Raw genomic sequence first — 26,594 nt, 5'->3', positions numbered from 1 at the left:
CCATGGAGGGATTCTCTGAATGAATGTGCCAGACTGCACAGACTATCCAGGGGCTCATTAGAAGAGAAGCAGTGCTGCCTGAACATCATCAAACCATTCCTAAATCTGGTTTGCATGTCTCGGCATCTGGTGTTTCCTGTTCCAGTCCTGGAGCATGGAGCAACTTGCATGGCTGAACAACAGCCTGATGAGACCTTGGATGGCTCCATGCTGAGAAATTTGGTCACCTCTGCTTAGTAACATTCTGAATTTCTATACTTACTTCTCATTAGCTCAGGCCTGTGTTTGTGAGCACAGTTGAGCACTGCTGGCCAGTACTTGTCTGGTGTGTGTGGTCTCAGCCAGCAGCGGGTGTGGGAGCAGTGGGAGGACAGTTCACACATCCTCCAGCTGCATTTCTGGAAGACAGCACTAGTCTGAGCACCAAAGTCACCACAATGCTCCTCCTTCATTTGAATAGTCATTTCCCTTTGCTCTTACCACAGCATCCCTTTCCTCACCAAATATTTCTGATTACTTCCCTTTCCTTCATTAAATTCAATTGTTGAACATCAACTTCTAATATCAATCTCTTCCTCAGCTGTAGCCTCATCTACTGAGTGTCTGCACACATCATCTCCTGAGGATTCGGGCCTTTTGCAGGATGGCAGCTCGGGTGCCAGCAAAAGTAGCAGTGAAAGTAGCAACCAGGGTGGCAGTGAAGGACACAGCACGGGTGGCAGCGAGAGTGACAGTGAAGGTGGCAGCAAGGGTGTCAGTGAAGGTGGTGGTGAAGGTGACAGTGAAGGTGGCAGCAAGGATGTCAGTGAAGGTGTCGGTGAAGGTGAAGTGGCGGTGAAGGTGGCAGCAAGGATGTCAGTGAAGGTGTCAGTGAAGGTGGTGGTGAAGGTGAAAGTGGCGGTGAAGGTGGCGGTGAAGGCGACAGTGAAGGTGGCAGCGCGGGGCCCGCCGCCCTCTGCCGCGGGGCCCTCCCGCCTGGCAGAGGCCGAGGTGCGTTTGGAAACAATCCTCGAGATCAGATCCAATAGTGGGACAGGTTCATGCCCCGACACCCGACACTCTGTAAATTGCCTTGAGAATTTATACACTGCGTTACAGAGATGTTTAGGAAAACCCCAGTGCCGAGTCAGTTTGGAGGGATTTTCACGCCGTTTCCGTCTGTGCTGCAGTTCCGGAGCCCTTCTCAGCCGGGGCTCCCCCGGCATGCGAGGCGCGTTGGGACAACACGGACGACTTCGGGGCCGTGGTCGCATGGCCGGGCCACTGCTCCCCGCTGCTCCTCACAGCCCCGGCCGGGGCCCCGCCCGCCGCCACCGGCCCGCAGCCCCGCTGGGGCGGGAAGGTGCAGCCGCCCCGCCCCGCCCGCCAGACGCCACATCCTGCAGGTGCCGCGGGGCGGCCATCGCGGAGGGGCCGCCACCGGTGAGTGCGGGCAGCGGGTCAGGGCCCCGTCCCGTCCCAGGGAGCAGCGACTCCACCTCCGAGCGTTGCCGCGGGGTGGCCGCCGGGGGCGGGTCCCGGTGAGGGGGCGGCGGGGGCGCGGCCCGGGCGTGGCGGGGATGCGGCGCCGGGGCCGCGCCCGGCGAGCCCCGGGTCCTGCCCCGACTGCCCTGCCGAGCCCGCGGGCGCCGCTTCCCAGGGCGGGGCTGGGAACGGGGCGTTGGGAGCGGCGGCGGCGGCGGCTCCGGGGCCCGGGCGGGAGCGGGGCACGAACGCGGCGAGCCGCGGCCCCGGCGCGGTGTGTGGGGTCGGGGAGGCGCCGCGGGGGCACCCGGCCCGGCCGGAGCCGCCCTCTCGCCTGCAGGCCGGCCGGGAGGCCGAGCTCGGCCTTCGGACGGGTGGTCGCGGTCGGGTTGTTTCTGCTGTTCACTTCTCTGTCCCGTCTTTGCACGCACAGACTCGAAGAAGAAGGGATTGAGCAAAGTCGCGCTCGGCTAAAATGGGACAATAGCTAAAGCGGCTCTGAGGAGTCTGATTGTGTGCCTTGCTGCCCTGCGCCGGAGCTGGCAGAGGAAGATGCGTGTTTTTATCCCTGTGCAACGCCGGTCTGTGTAACTGCTGAACAGAGCGATGTGCTGAAGTTGGAGATCCTGAAAAAATGGGAGCACTTGTGTTCTTTGCGACCTGCAGCTTACTTCTAGCTGTGGTGCAAGGGCACAGCTTATTCACCTGTGAGCCAATTACTATTTCCAGATGTTCAGGAATGCCTTACAATATGACTTTTTTCCCAAACCTCATGGGACACTATGATCAGGACACGGCTGCTCGCAAAATGGACGTAAGTTTCTCACCCCCGTCTCCCCCCACCAAATTGTATGTAACAAATTTGTCATTAGGAAACTATTTGGTATACCTGCTGCACTGAATGACAAGACTGGTAATGTTTAGTAAGTAGATGTGTCTTCAAACAGAGTGTTCTAGAGCTCCTGGTAAAGTGCTATATAAGGGAGCTACCGACTTCCTCCCCCCACCCTGCCTTGGATCCTGTATTAGAGTGGAAGAGGAATGGGTGTAGCACAGCAATGTGGCTATTCAGAGCATTTTGGCAGAGCTGATCACGTATAGCTCAGGCACTTTACTGTTAGACAGAACAATTGTTGAAATTCTCAGGACAAATAGTTTAGGATATCCTGGCCTGCCTGAACTCAGTGCAAAAATCACATTTAGAAGATGCTCTTTGCTCCTCTGTCGCCTTACATCTACTAAGGAGGATCACCTGAAGTTATTCTTGGCCCTGTTCTCCATTGTGGCTTTTGCATTCTGATGTCTTCTGACTGGATGCTGAAACTTCTGACTGAAAGAGAACTTTACTCTTTTAAACTGAAAATAAGCACTTTTCTTACCTGAACTGACTGCAAGTGTGGCTCCCCTGAGAATATGCCACGTTGTGGAAAGGCTTTGCCCATAGCAATACCTGTGAAGGGTGAGAGCCTCTCTGGGTGAGAGGCTTGTAAAACAAGTTTTGAACCTGTTTTAATAATGGCTTTTCAGTGGTAAGAGAGGGGGAAAATCTTAACACAGGTCTTGAAAAGCTCAGTGTCTTGTGCTATGCAAAGGGTGCAACAGAAATGAGGTGAATATTAAGTTTCTGTCTTTAAAAAAATTAAATGTGGTGTTGAAGGTACTGCTACTAAAATCTTATTTGCATACTGTTTACTGAGCTTGGAGGAGGAGCTTGGTTCAGTTGCTGAAACATGTTTTTAGTGTTGCTTGGGATGATCACAATTCCCTGCCAGCCTGGGATAGCACAGGCTTTGGTCTCACATTGGTTTTGTCAACCCAGTGTAGATGTGTGGGAAATTCCGGTATCAAATGTTAAGCCATTTGTATGCGGGCAACTGAATTTGCTGCAGATCTCTGACAAATTGAGGGCTTTTTAGTTGGAAGGCAGGCTGTAGGCTTCAGCTGTGAGCTGTGCAGTGCTTCTCTAGCCATCACTTCTCAGGAATGCTTCCTGCAGTGTCTGCCACTTTATCTCCTCAGGTACGCTGCTGCTTCTGACTCGGTGTGTGTTAACTGCAGCCATCGAGCCAGCACCTGGCTCAATGTATTTGTGCCTTCCAGTCATGCTGCTGCTGGAGCAGAGAGGCCACAGAGCCATTTTTATTAGGTTGCCATGGCTGACTTTTCTCAACTGTCAGTAACTCTGCCTAGTGCATGTGTGGAGGGAGTTCCTCCTGGAAAGTATTCATGGCTTGCCTTGCATATAGCTACCAACTTCCTTCTTGTATAGCTATTTCATTAAAAATTGTGTGGTAGTGAGAAGTTTTCTTGTTTTCTCTCTTTTTCCATCCTGTCACCCTTATAACCTGACTGCTAGTGTTGCATTACTACTCAGCCAACTGGCTGGGTGGCTGCAGGGAGCAACAGTGTCTGTTAGTGTTTAATTTGCCTACCCTCTTTGATTTGCTTCCTAGTCTCCTGTCATTCCCACTGCCTGGCCTCTAATTTGATATTCCTAACTGCTGTGGTGCTCTGCAGACATTTCTGAGCTGCCTCTTGTGTGGTGGGCTGCCTGCCTTTGTTGTGGTTCAGCAGTGATGATGGATTACTTGGTCAAAGAGAGTTTTTAAGGCAGCTGCTTTACAGGTGAAAGGGTCTTTGCTCCATTCTGTATGAAGTTCGTGTTGAATCCACTGGTAGTGGTTAGATTTGGCATTAATATGGTAAAAGCTTACTGTGGTTCATTGCTGGGCCTTCTTTCTGAGAGGGACCAGTGTGTTCCAGTGTCACATATTTTGATGTCATTCTCCGTATCATTCAGTAATGGTGCCAGTTTGTCCATAGTTGATTGCAACTGAGAACCTTCTCAGGATTGTGAAAGGATTCTGCTTTTCATGGGATTTTCAGTGTTGCAGCAGGGGAGGAGTCTGAATAGTGGAATAGTGTTTAATTTCAGTTTGCAGCCATAACAAGGCAGTGTGCTAGGAGGTGGAGGAGACCTCTGTTGTTTTAAGAGCTTAATTTTTTTTCCAATTTTCAGTCCAAACTTCATTCATACCAAAGAAAGAATTTTAATGGCATGTTTTCACTCTATAGAAGTGCTTTCCTTTGATCCTCAGCAGGAATGCTTGAAGGCTTTCTTTTTTAATTCTGTCTTGCTCTTCCCCCTCCCTTCCCCTTGCCTGTTCTCAAAATTGGGCATGAGATTTACATATTTGCATGTAAGGTCTCAGAGGGTTTTGAGGCTGAGGCCTGCAGTATTTTGCTCCCTGTATCATAACTGACTTTTAGTAGGATCATGCAATCCTAAGGAATAATGTAGGGGCTTCTTCCACAAATCAAAAATATTTTGTGCAGAGAGGCCTAGTGTTAGTGCAGGTTTATGTTTCTGCCCCCTCTAAGAATTTTTGGGGAGTGTTTGCTCCCCAAAAGGATGATGATTTGTCAAGGGGGCAAGTCTCACCACAAGGTGAAGTTCACTCTCCAGAACAGTGGTAACTCACCATGCCCTGCTCTGAAGGCTCTACAGGTGTGTTCTGCTGCATGGGAGTGTTGTATAACAAGAAGAGCTGTGCTGGGGATGTGTTTAATTGGTATTTCTGGATGGTGTCTTCACAGTACTCCTCCAGAAGAGGATGATGTGGAGCTACTGTCTCAGTAGTGGCTGTCTTCAAGGAAAGCAGCTGATAGATGGTTTTACAATTCTGCCTCGTGTATCAGCTGTTCATAATGATGTGCTATAAACCAGAACACTGCAACACTAGAGCAGGACGATGACTAACTCAGTCCTAGGGCCTCTGGTGTGGATGTTCTGGCTAGTGAGGATAGTCCCTCTGGGATCTCGTTTTCTGCAATAAAATATGTAAGTTCCAGTTGCTCCCTCCATTCACATGTTTATTTATTTAGTTTAATTTTGAGCTTTCAACTTGACAGACCGAGTTTTGCCTTCTTGACTTTTACTTTATATTTGGATTCGTTTTGTTTACACAACAGATGGTGGCTTTAGGAAAGTAAAACCACATGGTTTGTGGTGTGAAGTTTTGTATATGTTTGCTAAACAGCTGCATGACTGTGGAATCTGATTATTTGCAGATGCCTACCATCTCTGTATCTCAAAGCAGTTTATCAGTAACTGTTCTTGTTACTACTAGTTCAGATTGGGAGGTGGAAGATGTAGGGTTTGTCTGATGAGGAAAATAAGTGGACATAACAGAAGATCTGGTTCATTACAGCTGTACTTAAATAGGTGTAACTCCCCCTCGTGGTCGTCCACAAAAACAAGTCACTTCGAATTCCAAAGTAATTCCTACTTTAACTATCCTGGAATAGGTTGTCAACTGAAGGCATTATTCCATCAAGGCAGAGAGTTCCTGTGTTGTAATTTACATTCATATCTCTTAATCTGTTCTGCTGCAGTTCTGGAATGTGTCCACAGGAGACAAGCCCTTAAGACTTCCTGATGTGGGCAAGATCCAGGCCTGTAGAAGTACAAAGGGAAAAGGCTTGCCAGTGAGCTTTTAGAGCAGACTGTAGAAAACATTGGAAAATGTTGCACAGAGAACAATGAAGTACCTCAGAGAGATTGAAAAAATGATTCAGTAGTGAGTTTTCCATTCACTTCTGAGTTCATGGCCATGTGCCAGAATATGTGTGTGCATGTCTGTGGAGGGTTAAATGCAGCTGGCTGCAGCAGTAGCAGAAGTTGTGTGAGAACTGGGGTCAGTTTAAAGCCATTTAGAGGGGGTTAAAAAGTACCTTCCAAAGTTTAATACTGAAGTTGCATGAGTTAAAATTTGTAATGTAATGGCTTCATTTGCTTCCACTAAATCCAAATTTACAGTTAATTCAAATAATAACAATACTTATAAAAACCTGCAAACCTGGTGTCTGCAAGCTTAAATTGGTACATGTGTGTGTATACACACAGGAAGGAAAAAGCTGTCTACCACTGTAGGTTGGGAGTTTAGGGCAAATAAGTGGTGTTTTATGAAAAGGTTATTACTGGGATAGCCTGCAAAGTATCACAGGTGTGAATTTACTTAATCTCTGGAGACAGCCATCTTTGCTTCGTGCTTGTGCTCCACATGAGCAGTGCTTGGTGTAATACATGAAACACTAATATGGAACAAGCACAAAGGAGTCTTTAATTCATATTTTGGTTGTAACATTTTTGTTGTTCCTTTACCATGGTACTAAAGAGCAGGGGAGGCCTTTGTAAAAAGTGGTAAATTTAGAACATCATGTGTTACTGTTTACAAACTTTTCTAGCTTCTCAGAGTGTAGTGCATGTCACAAAATATTGTGGTGATGAAGCAGCTGAATTGATGCTTGTTAAATGGAAGTTGGCAGATGCCAAAGTATTTTTTATACATACTTCATATGGATCAAAGGAAATACAAGGCAGTGCAACTGACTTCTCTGTTGGTTATGTCTCAAGAAATATGGAATAGTGGACATGAGTAATTGATTTGAGCATCTCCTTGGAAGTTGCAGAAAAGCATTGACTAAAGGTTTGAAAACATGTGAATTATCTGTGTAATTTTGTAAAAGAACATAAAAATTTGGGATGTGTATTCATTTGTTGTACTCTCTTGCTCTCAGGTATTCCAAAGAAACATACATCATGTTTAGTTCTTAGAGTGGTGCTTATAGCAACATTCATAAACCATTTTTGCTGGTTCCAATGGTACAGTAAATTACAGCCACTAAAAAAGTGTTTGTTACCTCAGTAGTACTGAGGCTCTTCAAGTGTGATTGGCTTGTGCAGATTGACTGAAAGCAGGCAAATCTGTGTAATCTCATTATCCTGGCTCTGAGCATATCAGTCATCTGCAAAATCTGCTGCTGCTTTCTCTGAGCAGCAGGACTTGCCCATTTGAAAATGTGAATAGTACTGCCTTGCTCTTTGTTCTGCAAGGATGTTTAGAATGCATGGGGGTCCAAATACTGCTTGCTTGGCAAAGAGATGGTGGCTGGTGTTCTTGGAGGTGGTGTTGACAGTGTGATTCCAAGAGCCTCCTCTTTATCCATCTTCAGAGGTTATGCCTCCTCTGGCAAGTAATTTGGTGTTACAGGAGTGGATCAGTAGGTGAAGTCAGCACACTTCTTACCTGACTGCTGCCTGAGACAGAGCAGTTCTACTCTGGATTAGGTTTTGGCCAGTTTCACTGTGCACGGGGTCTGAAGCTGGCCTATGGAAGGCTGTCTTGCAGATCTTTGTCAGCTTCTGAGAAATACCATGGTATCTTGCTGTTTGTCTCCTGCAGATATCTGTCCCTTCTGCAGTGCAGAAGGTTAATGTTAAAGTGCAGTTGATGTTAATGTTCAAGTGCAGCTGTAGGTGGTTTCTTAGTCCTGCTGTGCAGCCTTGTTTCCAATCCTCTCTTCATCACACTCAAATCTGCAATTACTGGGTAAATGAAGGCAGTGATGGACTTAGTCCTGTGGCTGTAGCCTACTCCTAGAGGACCTGTGCATGAACAGAACAGCTTCCCTGAAACTTTTTATATAGAGAATGAAAGCAGGAACAGAGCTATTGAGTTTGTAACTGCTTTGCCTTCACTGATGGAGGACAGTTAGGGCCTGGGAGCTGAGCTGTCTGCTGAGAACACATCATCCTTGGCATTGGGGAGAGTCAGCTTTGAGACACAGATGCAATTTCCAAATTGTCTTTGTGTTTTTGTGGAAGTGGCTGCTGCCCAGTGGAACCTTGTGAACTTCACGTGGTCATTAGTAAAACCTAGCATTAGATTAGGTAGGATAGGTGTGCTGAGGGTGATGTGCTGACCATGATTTTGAAGGTCTTCTTCACATATCTTTCTTTAATAGTAGGCTAGTAGGACAAAATTGTATATTGTTGTGTGCTGGTGGTCCACACTGTCTGCCCTCTGCTGTCTGTGAGCTGTCAAACTGTGTGGGATCCACAACTGGGTCACAACTCACACCCAGTGCATTGGCCCACAGCAGCTCTGGAAACAGCAGATGGGCAGTCTTGAAGGATTTGGTGAAGCAAGGTACATTGTGGGACATCTTTGCAAGGCTCCTCATGCTTGTCATCTACAAATCTAGCCTAAGAATGGCAGAGGATCCTGATGTCATTCTGAAGTGAGCTTTGTAGTGTTTGGGTGTGAGATGCTCTTTGCCCACAGTGCTGCATGGGTCAGTGTCCGGTTTTCGGCTGTTTGAAGTGCCTGGAAAGGCCCGGAGTGGCCTTGGGGCAGCCCGCGTATCAAAGGACGAGAAGAGGCTTCAGTTCTTCTTTCGGTCTTTATGTTTATTAATTGTTTATCTAAAAGATTTTCTTTCGGCCCGACAGAGGTCTGCTCAGCAGTCAGCCATGAGCACACTGTGTAGCCCTCCGGACAGTCACGTATCTTTATACCCATGGTTACGTGTACAATATTTATCATTTTTCCCCAATCCTTTTTATTTTTATTGTCCGGTGCACTTTTAGTAATGACCAATCCCAAAGTGCCACCATCATCATAGAAGATTGAGGAGAAGAAGAAGAAGAAGAAGGACAGGACATGCCCCAATTCCTCCATCTTACTTCTCTAAACCCTCCTGTACATAAATCCTAAACCCTGTGTCTCACCCTCTAATTAACTAATCCCTTCACCATTCACCCCGGTGAAGTCCTCCTGTCCTCATACAGGTGTCATCTCCCGTGTAAGATCAAAGTCCAGCCACCAGACACTTCTGGCAACATTCCAGGACTCCCGAGCCCCCCAAGGGTGGTCTCGGTGGCTCGGCACCTCAGTCCTGAGGTGCTGAGATCCCACAGGTCAGGAGGCTGGATGGAGCTCAGGCCCTTGTTGTGTGCTGGTGGAGGTGGAATGCAGGCTTAGTTTTCCATTTGCAGGATGGATGTTCAGGGTGACAGCTTGGCTACAAGGTGTTACCTATGCCTTCATTGATAAAGACCATAAAAAGCAAATGATCCAGAAAAAAAACACATTGGATGGGGAATGTGGTCACATGTCCATGGTTTCTTTTCTAGTTTGACAGTTCAGTGATTAAAGCAGAAAATTTCTAAAAGTACTATTGTGTCATCTCTTTAGTTCTTTACTGTATTCCACAGGGAGGGGGTGGGGGTAACTGCACCACAAAATTTGCTGCCTTTTTCTCTCTCTCAGCTGTTGATTCACCAGCCCTTAGGGGCAAACATAGTTCCTTTGTCACATGGTTGCCTTTTTGGCTCCTCTCTGTGTATTTGTGTGCATCTGTGATTGCTGTTGCACGTTGGTAATTTGCCTGCCAGAGTAAAAGATGCATATGTCTGCCCTCTTCTTCTGAGCTGTGTAGTGTAGACGAGTGGAGACTTGCTGGATTTCTGCATAGCTATTGGGAGAGGTGGGCAGGGGTGAGTAAGAGCTGTGTGAGTAGCTACAGTATATGGGGGAGAGAGGCCTGGATGATCAGTCTTTGTAGGACATAAGGATGTCCTCTTCCTGAAGATGCCTCTCCTCTAGACAAGAGCTTCCTGGGAAGAAAAATAAAATCCACCTTTCCTGTACTTAAACTTCTGTTAGATCAAGTTATTTCAAAGAGTAACCACATCCTTCCAAGTTTGGCTCATGCTGTATTGCCCAGAGGGCCTGCATAACCAGATTTCTTTAGACTCAGTAGCTACTGCCACAAAGTACTTAGTGGCCAAACTCTCCACACAGTTTTCCTGCATACAAAATTAAAAGCATTGGTTTTCTGGAGAGGGACTGTACCCATCCAGCCTCATGGTGACGTAGCAATACCTGTTTGCTGGGATGCCACATCCCTGCTGCATACTGTTTCACCTGAGCTGATGCTCTTGCAAGGAAGGTACAAGGTGCACCATTCTAAGAATCCAGTTGGGTGGGGGATCTGGCTGGGGATTATACACAGAGCTGCAAACAGAACATTAAATGTCATGGTTAACGTGGCCCACAAATCATAACGTGACAGGGAGAAAGAAAAGGTGGCATTAAGCTTTTAGAACAGGAGAAACAGTGAGGATAATGAGGGAAATGTCACCAAGATGAGCACTTTGGGCTAACAATAAGGAAACAGTGTCTAATGAAGGCATTCAAAACTGGGAGTGTCTCAAAGTGTGACCAACTGGAAGCAGTGAAAGCAGCAGACAGAGGTAATGATTGCAGATGCTGAGGCATGGGCTTCAGCTTGGTCAAATGACTTGTGCATTTGACCAACTGATGTTGGTTCAGCATGTGCAAATGACTTGACTGATATCTTCTACATCATAACAAAGTTGTTTTTTTAAAGACTACTAAAGTTTTCGTTTAAAACTTAAAAATGCAGTAGGCAAGAAAGAAATGGTGCAGGTTTACTACTCTGGTAACTTGGGTGGTGCTGTTGTGCTGAAGTGTGTCTCCACACTCACAGAGAGAAGGGGAAGCATAAATCTGGATGACTTTTGGAACCAGAGCAGTAATAACTTCTGCCAGAATTTCTTAGAAATGGGGGGATTTTTTAATGATAAGACTGTCTATCAACATTATTACAGGTAGTCCTTTACATTGAACGCTGAACAAAAGTTTAGCAATAAATCCATGTACTCCTGTAACACATAGCAAATACAAGGAGAATTTAAGATTTGAGATTCTTATGCTACTGCAGTCCAGATGTAATGAAGCTTTGTCTAGACTTCAGATGTCTGAGGGCCTGCAGTATACCTTCCTTCAGTTAACTTACAGTTTTCTTTTATGCTGTCCAGTTTACGCAAAACCTAAATCAGATACAATGTATAACTGAAAATCTTTGTAAAAATAGTTCAGTTCTGTAACACTTGGGAAAAAGCTCTCATGTTTGTTAAAGACTGTAAATTGCAGAGGCTGGAATATCTATAATTTAGGTCAAGCTATAATTTAGGTTAGAACAAAAAATGCAGTGGATTTTGGTCATAAGCTATTTTGAAAAGTATTTGAAATGCTTGCATTTAAGTTTGTTTCAGATAGTGAGATGTAAAATTCCTGTCTATATTGTTTATAATATAGACAGGAATTATATATTTGCTATGCTTAAAAAATATAGGTATATATGTATTTTTATTTTGCATGTGAAAATACTTAAAGAGAAAGTATGGAATTAAGTTGTTTTACTGCAGAAAGAAATTCTGTTGCTATATCCCTGTGTGGGCCATTCTCTGAGTTGGTCCTAGTGAGTCCCTTCCAACTCAGAATATCTTGCAGCTCTGTATAGTTAGTACAAAACTATTCAGAGTGTATAAAAGTGAAAAAGCAGAATAGCCTGCTTTATCCTTCTGTGTCTGTGCCCATTATAGTGTCAATGGCAACCTTAGTACCAAGGTGTGGTATTGGAGTAGTTTTATGGAGTTTGTCTTACCTCTTTTTGAAAGTGCATGAGTGCCTTGCTGTCCTATCAGCCTTTGAAAACATTCCCCCACGTGCTTTATCCTTGCCCTGGTAGGATTTTTGATTCATATTCCCTTAACTTTTGAATAGCTAATATAAAAGTTCAGACCAGGATGTATATGCAGACACATGTGTGTGTATATATATATATATATATAATTTGACAGTCTAAGTGCATGTCTTGCCTTTGCTGTGTGGTTGAAGGACAAAATTAAGCTTATATCTTTGCAAACATCTTTCTGCAGAACGGCATCGTTTGTCCCACTGCTTGTTTACTGCCCATTTCTTTCTCTGCACCACCCCTAGCCTCTACCAGCTCTTTGAACTTCAGATTTCCTGGAGAAGGAAACACAAACTATTGTCTTTTAAACTAACGGGGCAACCTACTTTGTACTCTGACAAAATACTTCATTCTTATCTATGTAAATGTTAAGTTGATTACATTTTAAAAAATGTTTGAAAAGCTTTTAGATTAAACACAACTTCGTGTACTTTTAGTTTATTATGGAAGCTGCAGAAAGTAATGCTGTTTTTTTAAAGCAGCTTATTAAAGTCAAATTCATGTATGTTTGATGGTTTTCTTTTTACCTCTGTCAAATCAAGATGCACTAATAATGCATATTAAACTTAAAAGTATTCAGATTTATAATATACATCTTATGTGCATTTATAGCTAAAATATAAGTGGTGACTTTTAGTCCTGAAAAACTTTTGTTGGTTTACCCATGCAGTTTTAACTGAATTGAGAAAATAGAGATTACAGCTGATACTTGCTGCTGGCAGCAGTAGTTGATTATTACTCAGAGCTCAGGTAGAGACATGGTGTATATGGGCTCTCAAATGAGCTCATACCATGTTCCTTGCTGGTTTAAAGGGTGGTTGACATTGCACTAATGTTTCTGTGCATTCCCAGGTTCCTGTTTTGCAGTTCTGTTAAGAAGCAGCTTTTAGCAGGCATGTAGCAACAAGGCACTGACACTTAAAGTGCCTCAGCTTCCTGCAAAATCCTTACATACCAAATTAAGTGTATTTAACTTGCCTTTGATCTAAATTCCTCAATGTAACTTCGAATGGGAAAAACCTAGTCTTTTCTCAACCTTGCTTTGAATCTATTGGACTTGTACATTTCATCCTTCATTTAGTTTCATGTGTTGGGACATTTATTTATCATGACTTAGTTAATTGTGCATGAACCAGAAGTCGGAGGTTCTTGGCAGCTGATTCACTATGGCCATCAGCAAATTGCCACCCTTGCCAGCCTGTCTAGGAATTGCATGAAGGCATTAATCCCTCTGGGTGTGATGCTAATCTTGTTTGCATCCATCTGAGAATAACTCCATTGTAACAATAGTGTGGGATTAAATCAGCCGTGCCATATTTGCTCCACTGTTTTTAATGGAAACAGATTATCATTGTAAAAGTGGCTAAAGATACTGTGAAGATTGTTAGTGTAGCTCTGGGAGTAGAAAGAGTAATTACTGTCTCCTCTTCTGAGGAGATAGTTTATATGCACTGTGATTGACAGTGGCTGTATTTCCTATCACATCTGAAAAGTTACTTGTTTATAAATATATTTGGTTTAGAGTTTGAGACTATACTTCGAGTCTGTAGTGACTGAATTCTGTATGGTATTGTAAATTTTTAACAATTAATTTTTAATTATTAATCATGAAAGTGCCCTGCAAGAAGCAAGGGAGTTGGTGATCCTTCTGGGCCCCTTCCAATCTGAGATGTTCTATGACTCTAATTATTCATTATTTAGGTGGGTGTTATTCCCTGTAAAGCAGATACATAGTTACATGAGTAGCAATGTATAGGTATTATTTAGTATAGGTAGGAATATATAGAACTATATATTTAGTATAGGTAAGAATCTGAGGTACACAGTGGAGTACAATTGTAGAAATACAGATTTAAGCCTGCCTTTGCTTTGGTGACTGAAATACGGAGTTCTGTAAGCAGCAAGGTTGTGGTGTTGTTCCTTTAATCAAAACATATGTATCAAAGAGGTGACATGGCTTAACACCACGACAGTTAGTGTCTGTCATTGTTTAACTCAGTGAACCTCGATGTTAACTAGATTAATGAAGCTAAATGCTTTCACATGGTGGGTAGAGCCCAGTGGTTGGGAAAGCAGGTTTTTACTGTCTTAGGTATCTGACTCCAGCGGCTGAACAAAGGCTCAAGTCCTCTGTGTGTCTCAGCAATTCAAGGTATTTGCTGTCTTTTACATTGAAGGTTTGCCATGGATGATTGTAACAAAGACCTCGATATTTCAGTCCACAGTTTTCTATATTATGAAAGTGTCTCTGTGACACTAATCAGCAGAGTACAGGAGAGTATTTCCACTTAGTTGTTTTGGTATATGCTGGTAGTTATCATACATCAGAACCCCAGAGACTGATCATCTCTGGTAATGCTTCTTTCTAGGATCAGACTGAGGTGAGGTACAACAGAGCATTTGAAATGTTTGCATGGAATAATGAACTTGTTTCTCTTGTGTCTTGCAGTTGTAAGCCTGCTAAGCACAAAACAGAGAAGCATGGTGAGCACAGGATCCATATATAGTTCTAGGTTGCAATTTACTTGTTGGCAAAGCACATTTCAGGACATGTTTGCACTTAGACATTTTTTCTGTGTTTTGAGCCATTTGTCTTTACTTGTCTCTGTGGTGTTACTGTTTGCAGAACCACACCATAACTGGATTTCTGAGGTAGCTTGTCTTTGCTGCTGTAGATAATATAGCATAGACACACCTTGTAAGGCCCCTAGGACTTCTAAGGTGTTCATGTTAGTGGAAAGTTTGCATCCCACAGTCCTTGGTTCTTCACTGATAGTGCTTGAGGCATGCCCCTCTTGCTGTTACAGGCTACATCATCTTTGACTTTACAGCTGCTATTAGATTGTTGGTTTGGGTTTTGTTGTTGTTGTTTTTAAAAAATTGTTACTGTATTCTAGTTTGTCTTACATTTACTGAGTTTTGTTTCCCATTGTCAAGAAGATGGGAATTTATATTTTAGAACATACACTGTCTGTGTGAGGCTCCCTTTCTGTTTTTTCAAGAGTGTAGTTTCACTGTATTTTTAGCATTCTCATCACCCAGTGTGCAGATTTTCATCTCTTCTTCATATGACAGGGCAGTGGTTGCTAATGCTTAAAATGCCAAGTGCCTTGGTTTCCTGGAAGAGCGAATTTTGTTTGTTTGTGCCACATGCAGACCCTGAACTTCCTGAAGAGAGGAAGATTATGGTATAAGATTGTGAGTTTAATCCCAGACTTTCATGTTTAGGACGCCAGCATGAGCATGCATGCAATTTACCCAGCTGACCACGTGGGTAAAATGTGGTTTGTGGTTGGGACAGCCACGGTTCAGATAAAGTGTCCTTGAAGGAGCTGAATTTTACTGTCAGTGAGCTTTTGATCTTGGCTTTACTTTGTGCTTCCAGACTGTGAAGCTGGAGGAGCAAATACTTTGGTTTTGGTAAGATTTGCTTTTATGGTCCATCAGGAAATGCAGACATACTATTTTCTATGAGCAGACTTTTCCATTTTGGCTAGCTGGAAGTGAAGCCCACACTTAAAGATACTTCATTTTAGCAGAGTTCCAGGCACAATTCACTAACACTTCTGATGTTCTTAAATGATAAAAGTAAGCAGTTGCTGGAAATATATCTGTATTTACAAATCCCATTTGTGTGTGCTTGAGGCAAAGTTTTACGTTTTATAGAGGGTTCTTTTTAGTTGAAAAACTCATTGACTGTAAAATCTATTAGTTTTTTGAGGGACTCCATGCTTCTGTTAAGGGATAATTCAGATTATATGTACTTCAGTTTCCAAAAATATGGTCACAGCCTATATTATTTTAAGAAACTGTGCTGGTAACCCATTGTAGACTTTTTTTTCTAATGCCTGCTTAAAGAACAAGAAGAAAAGTAGGTATAAATAAATAGATAAATGTTTTTTTCCCAATAAGAGGTATTAAGTCCTGAGCTGATAGTTTCATGCTATACCAGATAAATCTCTAGAATGGTTCCACTTTGTTACTTTTACTGAAACTTCTGATAACAAACTAATTCATAAATGGATCTAGAAGAGGGATAGGTACTGAAATTTGCTGAGAAAACAAAATGGGATGAAAGAATTGCAGAGAGATCATGTTCTAGAAGCAACTGGACAATAAAATGATAGGTGTGATTTAGGGTGGGGAAATGCAGAATAATAAGTTTGGGGGAAAATAACCCGCCGAGAAATATGGGGGAAGAGTAACACCCACTATCTGTACTAGTTGGGTGGGCATAGTATTTTACCAGTTACTGTCACTCAGAAAGTCTTTGTTGTCACTGGAAATGTGATGTCAGTCTTCAAATTTAGTCAAGGCAAATAGAAGACAAAGTATACTATGAAAAGGAGCAGAAATCAAAATTTAAAGCTTTACTATACTAATATATAAATGTATTATAAAAATTATAGCAGGAAGACAAAATGGAAAGGAAAAAGTATAGTGCAATCTGTCACCTGTTTGTCAAAACACACATTAGGCTGCAAAACTGGGAGTTACAATAAACAGATAAAATGCGGTATTTTCTTACCAATGTCTGTTTAAATTATGCAGGACAACTTATTGCTGTAGTATTTAACAAAGGGTTCAAACATAAATGATTGAAAAAGGGAGAAGATGCATTTTAGGAAGAAAGGTTTGTCACTCTTCTCAACACAGTAGTTATGTTGCAATATGCAGCATGTTTCCTAAACCCTTGCTAGTAGGAAACTGGAAGAGATGTCAGCTTGTCTTATTACAGCCCCCTTGCTACCAGCCAGGGGAAAATGAGGTGTCCAGCTGAATGGTCTGACTCAGGAGGTCAGCTTGTGTTTTCAGAACATCAAACTTCTTGCTCTTGTGCTCATACTTTCAAGTGTCAGAAGGTAAATGTTTTTAGCAAGCTGAAAGAAATAAAAGAAATATTGTAAGGACAGTTACTCTTGGCTGCCAAGTCCTTGGAATACTGCTCTGATTACATTATAGGCTAAACATGGCATTCTTCCTAAAAATTTTTAAATTTATCTGTTAGAGTGGTTTTTTATTTAAGTAAAATATACTGTTTAAATGAGTGTTTAGACAATGACCACATGTTTTAGTAAAACTCTTTATGCAAATGCAAACATTTTATTCTTGCTTGTCATTCGTTATCTGCCTCTAATATACAATATCATTATGCATGTTGTGATTTTTGTGCTATTTTAGCTTTTAGGTAGCTTCATATGACAGAAACTCTGTTAGAGTGGTAGAGGTTGGTTTTATGTCCTGACTTTCTTCTCTGGATGTTTTCTTCATGCTCATTTTCTGTATCAAAGGAGCAGGCTTAAAATATGTAAGCCTATTATCTGTATTGGAAAATGCTATTTAGAAACTGTCAAGTTGCTTATAAAAATAGTTGGTGAAATATCACTGTAGGTAAACTCAGTTTCATTGATATAAATACTGAGATTTTAAAAAATCTTTACTTTTCTGGATAAGATTGATGAAAAAGTTTTTGGCTGGTAGTCCAAAATTTAGAAATCTAGAAAATGAATTTTACTTCTTATTGAATGAGATGAACTGTGAGTAACAAAAAGGAAGAATTCAGAACAATCAAGACAAATTCTGCAAGACAATGTCAAAAATAAACTCAATTTCTGTAACAATTGAATATGAATACCCAGGCTGTGTTATTTATCCTAAGTTCCAGGAAGAACAGAGCAAATACAAATTAAGAATTGAGAAGAAAAGAAGCATCATAATTATGCAAAGGGAATTTAATTCATTTAAGGTAAACTCCTGAGTACTTTTTTCATCTGAGGCGATTCAGACTTTAGGAAATAATCCAATTTATGGAACTGGAACACAGTATACCAGAACTGCACTTCTGTCCTTGTCATGAAATACTCAAATCTTGGGTTCCAGCAAAGGCAGCTCAAGAGGAGACATTCAGAGAGGGGGTCAAACTAATGTGTGCCTCTTGTAATGGCTTGTGCAGATGCAGCACACAGCTGGAGTGCTCTGAAGGGTACTGCCAGCAGTTTTTGGTTTGTCATGAAGAACTTGCGTGTTATTCTTGTTCTGCCTTATCTTCTTCCTTCCTCCCCATACATTCCTGTATTTATTACCAAGGTCCTTTAAGGACTTGTAGGTATTCCATTTTGTAAGGGAATTTTATTTAGCAATGTCTTTTCTTTTAAACTGCATGTTCAGTACAAAGACTTGCTTCTTGAGTAAGGAGAGATAGGTAGGTAGATAGGTAGATAGATAGATAGATAGATAGATATGCAATGCTTAAAAGCTAGAAAAAAGTAAGGATACTGTTCTGGACTCAATCTAATCTTTCCTTTTATAGCCATTGGTTGAATGTTTGAAAGACATAAATATTGATGGCAAATAATTAAGTAAAATTCTTACTAAACAAAAATCTTACTAAAAGCTTGGCCTACTTTGAAAATTGCATGCACGGTCCCTGTTTAACATCACACATAACATTTGCACATACAGTAGTATTTTGGGCAAAATAATTTGCCCTAACAATAAAGCTGAGAAAATGTAAAGTGGAAAGACTGGGTTTTTTTTACTTGAAAGCCTGTCTGACTGTGAATAAGCAATTGAATGCATTGAGCAGAAAAAGTTAAACTTGGTTCTATGAATTCTTTAGTAAGAACAGTCATCAGTTACTCACTGCCTGGTACTTGATAATCCAGGCCAAGAAATTCTCAGTCATGTTGAGAGAGATTTTAAATGAGACATTTAAAAATGAGAAATAATGTTTAGACCTCATTAACAAAAAAAAAAAAAAAGCCCTAAATTTAATTAGCGTGAGAGATGAGTATATCACACCACTTAGGACTGAAAATGTAATCTAACAGGAACTACAGGAACAGACACACCTTGGAAAACCTCAGGGCATTTGTTTAGAAGCTGACTGGTGTACAAAGAAACTCAATGTTTTACTTTATTTTTAAATATCTTGGGCATTCATAATACCTTTCAAATTTCTAAAGTTGTCACATAGGAAAAATGAAGTTTGGATAGCCAAATCCAAAGATTCTTCTCCAAGATCCTGGGACAAAGACTGGGCTGGAAGTGCCAACAGAGCCTCTTGCCACTCAAGGCAATGGGTTTTGCTTTTTCAGTACTGCTGAACAAACACTATTTTCTAGTATTTTTTCAAAACCTACATAGGATTAAATGTAAGCCCTAGTGATGAAAGTTAGTTTTGATGCTTTGAATTATCTTTTAAAAATTGCTAACCAAAGCCTTTTTCTTCCCTGTAGCCTTTCCTTATTCTTATGAATCTTCACTGTTCACCAGACGTCCACACATTTCTGTGCAGAGCCTTTGTCCCAGCCTGCCTAGATCAGATTCACGTGATTCACCCCTGTCGAAGCCTCTGTGAGAAAGTGTATTCTGACTGTAAGCAGTTGATGGACACTTTTGGAATTGCATGGCCTGAAGAGCTGGAATGTACCAGGTATTTTTCATATTGACAGGTGGTGGGAGTGGTATTTTCATGTTTCACACAAACTGAGTTGAAAATCTGAGGCAGACTGTTAAATATCACCTCACAGTAATTTCCTTAGTATGCTGACCCTGCAGTGCTTGTGCACGGGTCCATTTCTTTATTAAAACTTTTTTGTTATTCAAATTATCACCTGCATTTTCTGCCTGTGACAGTTTTTGCAACAAAGCTCTACGGCGGTTTTCAATAATCGCATCCTGGCAAGAGGTAGCTTTTTCACTGTATATTTCTGAAAGTTTAAAATATTAAATGTTACAGCAGAGATTTTGCTTTGGTTTCTGATCTCTAAACTAGGGATGATCATGCTTACTTTATTAGGGGTTTTAGAAGTAACTGCTCATAGGATAGTGGAATGTAGAATATTCTGTATTTCAACAGACCCAGAACATTGCATGGTAGAAACCTTCTGTTGCTCCTAACTGTTTAAATATGCCAGCCTAGTCTTGTGTTGCTTTACCTGTACTGCCTGCCAAAACTCCCTTTTTTGAAGTGACACCTTTTCCTCAAAGGTGTTCACATGATAGAGAACATTTAATACTTCATGTGGGGAAAAGATGTCTATATATTTTAAATGGAAACCACTGGAAACACTCCAATGCAGTCTTTTTGAGATTATGACCTCCAACTGTGGATATTTATAAATTATTAAGGCCAGATTTTTTTGTTTGTTAACACACATCCAGTCAAGAGGTGCAGGAAAGGAGCAGAGACTGGAAACTCAATTTTTAGCAGTTGCTAATCTGTGGTGGGGCTGAGGGAGAGCTGGGACAGTTGTCCTGAGGATGACTTCTGGTAGAAATCAGTACTGCAGTCAATGTGACAAGTGACATTAATGCCATTTCCCATAGTTCTGCAGAAAAATAGAAGTTGTGGAGCTTTAAGACAAGAAGGCATTAACTTCTCCCATCTTTTGTGGGGTTCTATGTGACAATAGTTCCCCTCAGCCAGCAGATATCTTCAAGGATTGTTTTGAAAAAGTATGACAATTACAAGTGAATCCAGTTATTCAGTGTATCTTTAAAATGACATTTTAAATCAAATGATGTTTTTTGCAGGATTCAGTGCAACTTCAAATTATTTTAATACTGTTATCATTTACTGAAAATGAGCCTTTCCTGTTCATATGTGAAGTGATACCTCCCTGGTAGCCAATACTGGAAAGTCCATGTTCTGAGAAGTCCAGGATGTTGTTAGAGCAGCAGAGATCCTGCTTCTGCAGCCCATGGAAGAGGAGCTGGTGTGAACATGTAACTGGAATACTGGAGTCCACACTTCTGTGTTCTTACAGATGAACATGGAGCTGATTAGGACAATGAGTGAATCAAGTTCACTCTTTTTCCACATGCACTGCTCCAGCCTGTGGTTAATGAGAGAATCTGCCATAGAATCAGTTTTCTTAACAATGAGTCTGGATTTAGTTGGACAGCATGATAGGCAGTAAAACACAGAACTAAAGGAGTTTTTAGCTGGAGCTGAGCTTGGATACTGAATTGAGAGGCTCTTGTAATAGTGTTTGACAAAGAATGTCAGTGTAACAGAATTTCACTTTAAAAGCTAGAATGCAAAACTTGTTCCTTTGAACGTACACTTAAACTTGGAATGCATGTGACCATCAACCCCATTTTGAGTAAATGCTTACCTGCTTGAGCTATATAATCTTATTTGAAGATACATCCAGCACTACTAATATGGTAGTATTATAAAAAGATCACGTCCTGTGTCCAGTTAAACCTTGGAGCAGTTTTTAAATTAACAGCACAGTGCTAGAAAATTGTGACAATACTAATAATTTTGACAGTGCTTGCATTTTCTACTTAAGTTTTTTTTTTTTCAGGTAGGTTGTTTATTGTTGGTAATGAAATAGCAGTACAACACAAAAAATTCTAATAATCATGTACTAGTCATCAAGTATGATGTCTGTCTTCTTCCTTAATTGGAAGCTTGTACTTTCACAAGATTTTTTGCTGTCACAAAGTTATCAAATTTTTTTTTAAATATATACTGTAAATATTTCATCTACATATGTAAAATTTTACATAATAATAATTTTAAAGTGTAGAATGATTGCAATTTGAGTAGTGTTTCATAGATTATAAACCAACAGCTAGAGAGCAATAGTTAAATGCAATTGAAATCTTCTGAAATTGAGATAGTTGAAGTTTGGATTTTATAATGTCATCTTATTTTTTTTTCACATAATTTCACATTTGCATCATCTATAAAATTTAATAGTGCTTAGGATCAGATTTTTCTCATATTTATAAGAAGTGATTCTGATGCCTTATCAAGGCTGACGTAGAACAGAGACCAGACAGAGTTAAAGAATAAAGCAGGTATTTATTACAAGGCCTCAATGGATATACCTTGGGTAGCACAAGAGCCCAGCCAGGGCTACACCCAAGATGAACCCAAAATGGTCACAAAATGGACAACTGGTCACGAAGTTTCTCACTTTTATGAGTTCTGGTCCATTAGCATATTGGAGTTAATTGTCCAATTTTAGCTTTAGGTTATGAAGTCTCATCCTTCTTGTTTTTCTCTCTTCAGTCCACGTTGTTTATGCTCTTGTCCTGAAATTTGGGTAGTTATCTTTGGTTCCAAGCCAGGAAAGGAATTGTTTTTGTCTAGCTGCTCTGTGAAGAGGGCTTACCATCTCATAATATGAAGCTCAGAACTACACACTAAAGCAGTACAGAGTCTGAAAAATATAAAAGCTAAAACCTAAGGCATCAATTCTAGTTGAGAATGAGGGCTATTGAGATATTTCCTCTTCTCTTCACTTATTCAGGTTAATCAATTGTGATGAGGCTGCTCCTGCCACTGCTGCTGTAACCACAAATGTACATGGAACTCAGAAGACCCCAAGCCAGATCCGAAGGGATTATGGATTCTGGTGTCCCCGACACCTACACACTACCAATGGACAAGGCTACAAGTTTCTAGGAATTGATCAGTGTGCACCCCCATGTCCCAATATGTACTTCAAGAATTATGAATTGGATGTGGCAAAAAGTTTTATTGGAATAGTTTCAATCTTTTGTCTTTGTGCTACACTGTTCACGTTCCTAACTTTTCTGATTGATGTCAAAAGGTTTAGATACCCAGAGAGACCAATCATCTATTATTCTGTCTGTTACAGCATAGTCTCTCTAATGTACTTTATTGGATTTTTACTTGGGAACAGAACTGCCTGTAATGAGGCAGATGAGAAGTTAGAAATTGGTGAAACGGTTGTTCTTGGCTCCCAAAACAAAGCCTGTACTGTCCTTTTCATGGTTTTGTACTTTTTCACCATGGCAGGAACTATATGGTGGGTGATTCTGACCATCACTTGGTTCCTTGCAGCGGGAAGAAAATGGAGCTGTGAAGCTATTGCACAGAAGGCCATGTGGTTCCATGCAGTTGCCTGGGGAATACCTGGTTTTCTAACCATTATGCTCCTTGCAATGAACAAAGTGGAAGGGGACAATATCAGTGGAGTTTGTTTTGTGGGTCTCTACGACCTGGACGCCTCGCTGTACTTCGTGCTTTTGCCGCTGTGCCTCTGTGTGTTTTTCGGTCTCTCTCTCCTCCTAGCCGGCATCATCTCTCTGAACCACGTGCGGCAGGTCATTCAGCACGATGGCAGGAACCAGGAGAAGCTCAAGAAGTTCATGATCCGCATTGGGGTTTTCAGTGGGCTGTACTTGGTGCCTCTTGTAGCCCTTCTTGGATGTTACGTTTATGAACTGGTGAATCGGAAAATCTGGGAAACCACTTGGGTGTTTGACCACTGTGACCAGTACCATATTCCTTGCCCTTACCAGGCAAGTAATGTTTTCCTTTATAAATAATACTGTAAAGTTAATTAGCAAAAACTTATGCGTATCTGCCATGCAGTGAGTAATCAGTTAAAAAACATGGAGTGATTAGTTCCTTTTTAAGTCAAAAAACAATGAAATATTATTTTTGCTTTGAAAATTTTAATCTAATTGGTAGCATTCAGCAATTAAATTCAACTTGCAGCTCTAACAGAATATATAGCTTTTTATGATCTTTGAACTTCATGTTAGAAATTCTGATGGAGGAGGGTTGTTCTTCACAATATTTGTTTCTGAAAGCATTTGCTTAGTACTTCATAGCCATGCTCAGTATCAAAGTACATAAGTTGAATTTTCATCAATTTTAGTTGAAGCTGAAATAAGGATTCTTAAAAATTTAGACTAAGCTGGATTTTAAATGCTGTTTATAACCACAGATTTAGAATCACTTTTTTTTTTCTTTAAAGTATAGAAGTGTAAACCATGTGAAATTATAGAACAAATTTCCCATATGTTTTTTCCACAATAGCTGTAGTTTGCAGGCTGATTTTCAGAAATGTAAAGAATTCTTTATTAAAAAACAACAACAACAACAAAAAAGCAGATAAAGAAAAAAACTTCAACTAAAATTGTGGAAGTGGTTGTGTTTAATATTTGCCTCTTAAAATCCAACTTCTTTGGAAAGACTTTTAAATGAAATCTGCCCATGTTCAGTAGATTAAATCTGCTGCAGTTGCAGGTAGTTTTGTATACTGACAAATATTATTTCTTTCCATTTAAGAACAAATATATAAGAAGACAGCATCACTAAAAATGCAAGTGTATTGTGTCATCTTTCATTGCATTACACTTCCCAACTATGTTTTTTTGCTGGAATAAACTATCATTAAAAATGAGGAATAGAAATACAGGCATAATGGAATGATCAGGATTGACCTTTTTCATTCTTAAACACCATTTAGTATCCTCTGGATTGAAGTCAGTGTAGGCTGAGAGTAGCACAGCTCACAGACAACTTGGTTATTTTGGCTTCCAATGCTGTTTCTTAACAAATGTATTTTGACTTCAGTGGGTTTTATTCTGAGCTCTATATAAACTTAAATGCTTCAGAATATACAAGTTTGAAAACAAGACTTTTATGCTTTAAAAATAATCAATAAATTTGTTTTGTGGTGTTTAATATAACAGCTTGGCAAAATAACACAGAGTATGTATTTTTAGCCTTTAATTAACCCATTGGAAGGAAGAAATATCAACATTGAATATTACACAAAGATCTACTTTGTGGGATCTGTCCCTATGATAGTGTGTGCTAATTGTGGAATAGCTCAAAATGGTGTGCTTGGCCTTGGCTTATCTGAGCTGGCTTGTAGACTTTTATTACATTTGCCAGATGAAAACTAAATAAAAACTGAAGTAGCTTATGTTACCTGGCTAACAAAAATAGTCGCTTTCATAGACCCACCTGCTAGATGGGTCTAGCAGATAAGACAAATGGCATAAATTAAACTTGCATCATGACAACTGAAGATAATGATCTCTCACTGGGTTAAATGTCTCAGCTCCGATGATACAGCTCTGCAAATAGGTGGATTAATTTTGCAATAAACAGCTACTGTGTAGTTCCCTGCAGCTCCTTGAAGATGCTGTCTAATCAGATTAACTCCCAACTAATCCTTCCAGTACCTGAAGGGAGCCTACAAGAAAGAGGAAGAGAGACTTTTTGCAAGGGCATGTAGTGACAGGACATGGGGGAACAGCTTTGAACTGAAAAGAGAGTAAGTTTAGATTAGGAAGATATTAGGAAGAAATCCTTTACTTTGAAGGTGGAGAGGCACTGAAACAGGTTTGCCAGAGAAGTTGTGGATGCCTCATCCCTGAAGTGTTCAAGGCCAGGCTGGAATGGGGCTTTGATCAGCCTGGTCCAGTGGGAGTGTTCCTGCCTGTGGCAGCTGGGGTGGAAGTTGATGATCTTAGAGGTCCCTTCCAACCCAAACCATTCTGTGATCCACTTATTGTTTCTTTTAAGTTGAAGGGATAAATCTTTCACGCTTGCCTCTGGAGAATATTTTTACTAATACTATTACTCCCAAATTACCTTTCCTTTAAATTTAAAAGAAAAATAATTCCTTCTGGCAGATCTCTTCTGTGTGTATATTCAGCTGAACACATCTGACCTGTCTGTACATGTCTGATGTTTGTCCACAGTACAAGTCTCAACAAAGAGCAACAGTCATAAGGAGAAAGTCTCTCGTTTAAGAAATGTATTTGTTTTCTTCATTTAAAAAAATAAATCAATGAGTATATTTTCTTCTTTGCATTTATTAATTTTTTTTATCTTCTAGGCAAAGGCACTAGCAAGACCAGAAATATTTTTGTTTCTGATGAAATATTTGCTGACATTAATTGTTGGCATATCTCCAGTGTTCTGGGTGGGAAGTAAAAAGACCTGCTCCGAATGGGCCAATTTCTTCAACAGAAACCGCAAAAGAGAGTAAGAGGTTTTTTTTTCTCTGTTTTTTAAAGCGTATACTTAAATTTGCCTTTCAGACATGTATTTCTATATATAGCTCAGATAATCAAAATGTTGTCCTCAGACTATAAATGCTGCTTTGGGAATCAGCAGAATTCCACTGGAATCTGGGGAAGTTTTAAATACACAGTGACCCTTTAACAACAGTCTCAAGAAGACAGAAAATATTTTCCTCTGCTGATTTCTCTTTTGTAGGGCAGAAAGTGTGTTGGCTAATACAGATTTGGTTCACAGTCAAAGGAGGAAAGCTAATTTCAGCCATCAGTTTAGTTCTTTTCATGTGTTGTGACCACTTCATTTGACACAGTACTTAGTACTACGTTTACTGTCATGCAGTAATAATATTCTCTGTTCTCCTCTGCCAGGCTTGTCTTCTTTTGAAATTAATATTCATTGAACCCTCCTTACTACCACTTTTATTGCATTAATCTAGTGTTCCTTTTTTTTTAATTAAACAGAAGAATTCAGTTTCATTACCTAATTTAAGTAAATTTATATCTGTGGATTTAAATAGCTTATAAATTTTGTCTCCATTTCTTATAGTTGTTGCTTTTTTCAATTCTTTTTTATGTCTTAATTATTTCTTTTCAGATTATCTGTTACTTATAAATGATAGTGTGGCTTTAGATAATTTTGTTTCTTTGGTTTTCCCAAGGCAGTAGTCTCTAAGCTCTTTTTATTTTACATCTCCATTCCTCAATGGTGAATCTATAGCTTCCTTTCCCTCTCCCCTCTTTTTCCATTTCCTGTATAATTTTTGCTTGTGTTTCAGATGTTAATTGCTTATAGCTACAAGGATTTAAAAATAATGAAGTTATTTTTACAATGCTAATATTTTTTCATTTGGAGGAGGTTGGCTCTATATAAAGTTGGTAATGCAACTGCTTATGAGCTAATTCTTCTTTTC

General features: G+C 40.6%; 1 protein-coding gene across 2 annotated transcripts in view; it reads left to right on the top strand.

Moving 5' to 3' along the window:
* Positions 1-26,594, top strand: part of FZD6 (frizzled class receptor 6) — a 67,439-nt gene that overhangs the window by 37,638 nt on the left and 3,207 nt on the right. Inside the window, exons 1-5 of one of the 2 annotated variants that reach the window (XM_074554031.1) lie at positions 1,500-1,520; positions 1,898-2,278; positions 19,110-19,306; positions 22,143-23,160; positions 25,500-25,648. In XM_074554031.1, coding sequence (XP_074410132.1) covers positions 2,099-2,278; positions 19,110-19,306; positions 22,143-23,160; positions 25,500-25,648 — 1,544 coding nt within the window. In that variant the 5' untranslated portion in view covers positions 1,500-1,520; positions 1,898-2,098. Of the gene's footprint in view, positions 1-1,499; positions 1,521-1,897; positions 2,279-19,109; positions 19,307-22,142; positions 23,161-25,499; positions 25,649-26,594 lie in introns of those variants that run through there. The other variant, XM_014272720.3, reaches the window with a different exon arrangement.

This window comes from Zonotrichia albicollis, chromosome 1 (assembly GCF_047830755.1).
Source record: "Zonotrichia albicollis isolate bZonAlb1 chromosome 1, bZonAlb1.hap1, whole genome shotgun sequence".
NCBI lineage: Eukaryota > Metazoa > Chordata > Aves > Passeriformes > Passerellidae > Zonotrichia > Zonotrichia albicollis.
This window is presented reverse-complemented; position numbering and strand designations above follow the sequence as displayed.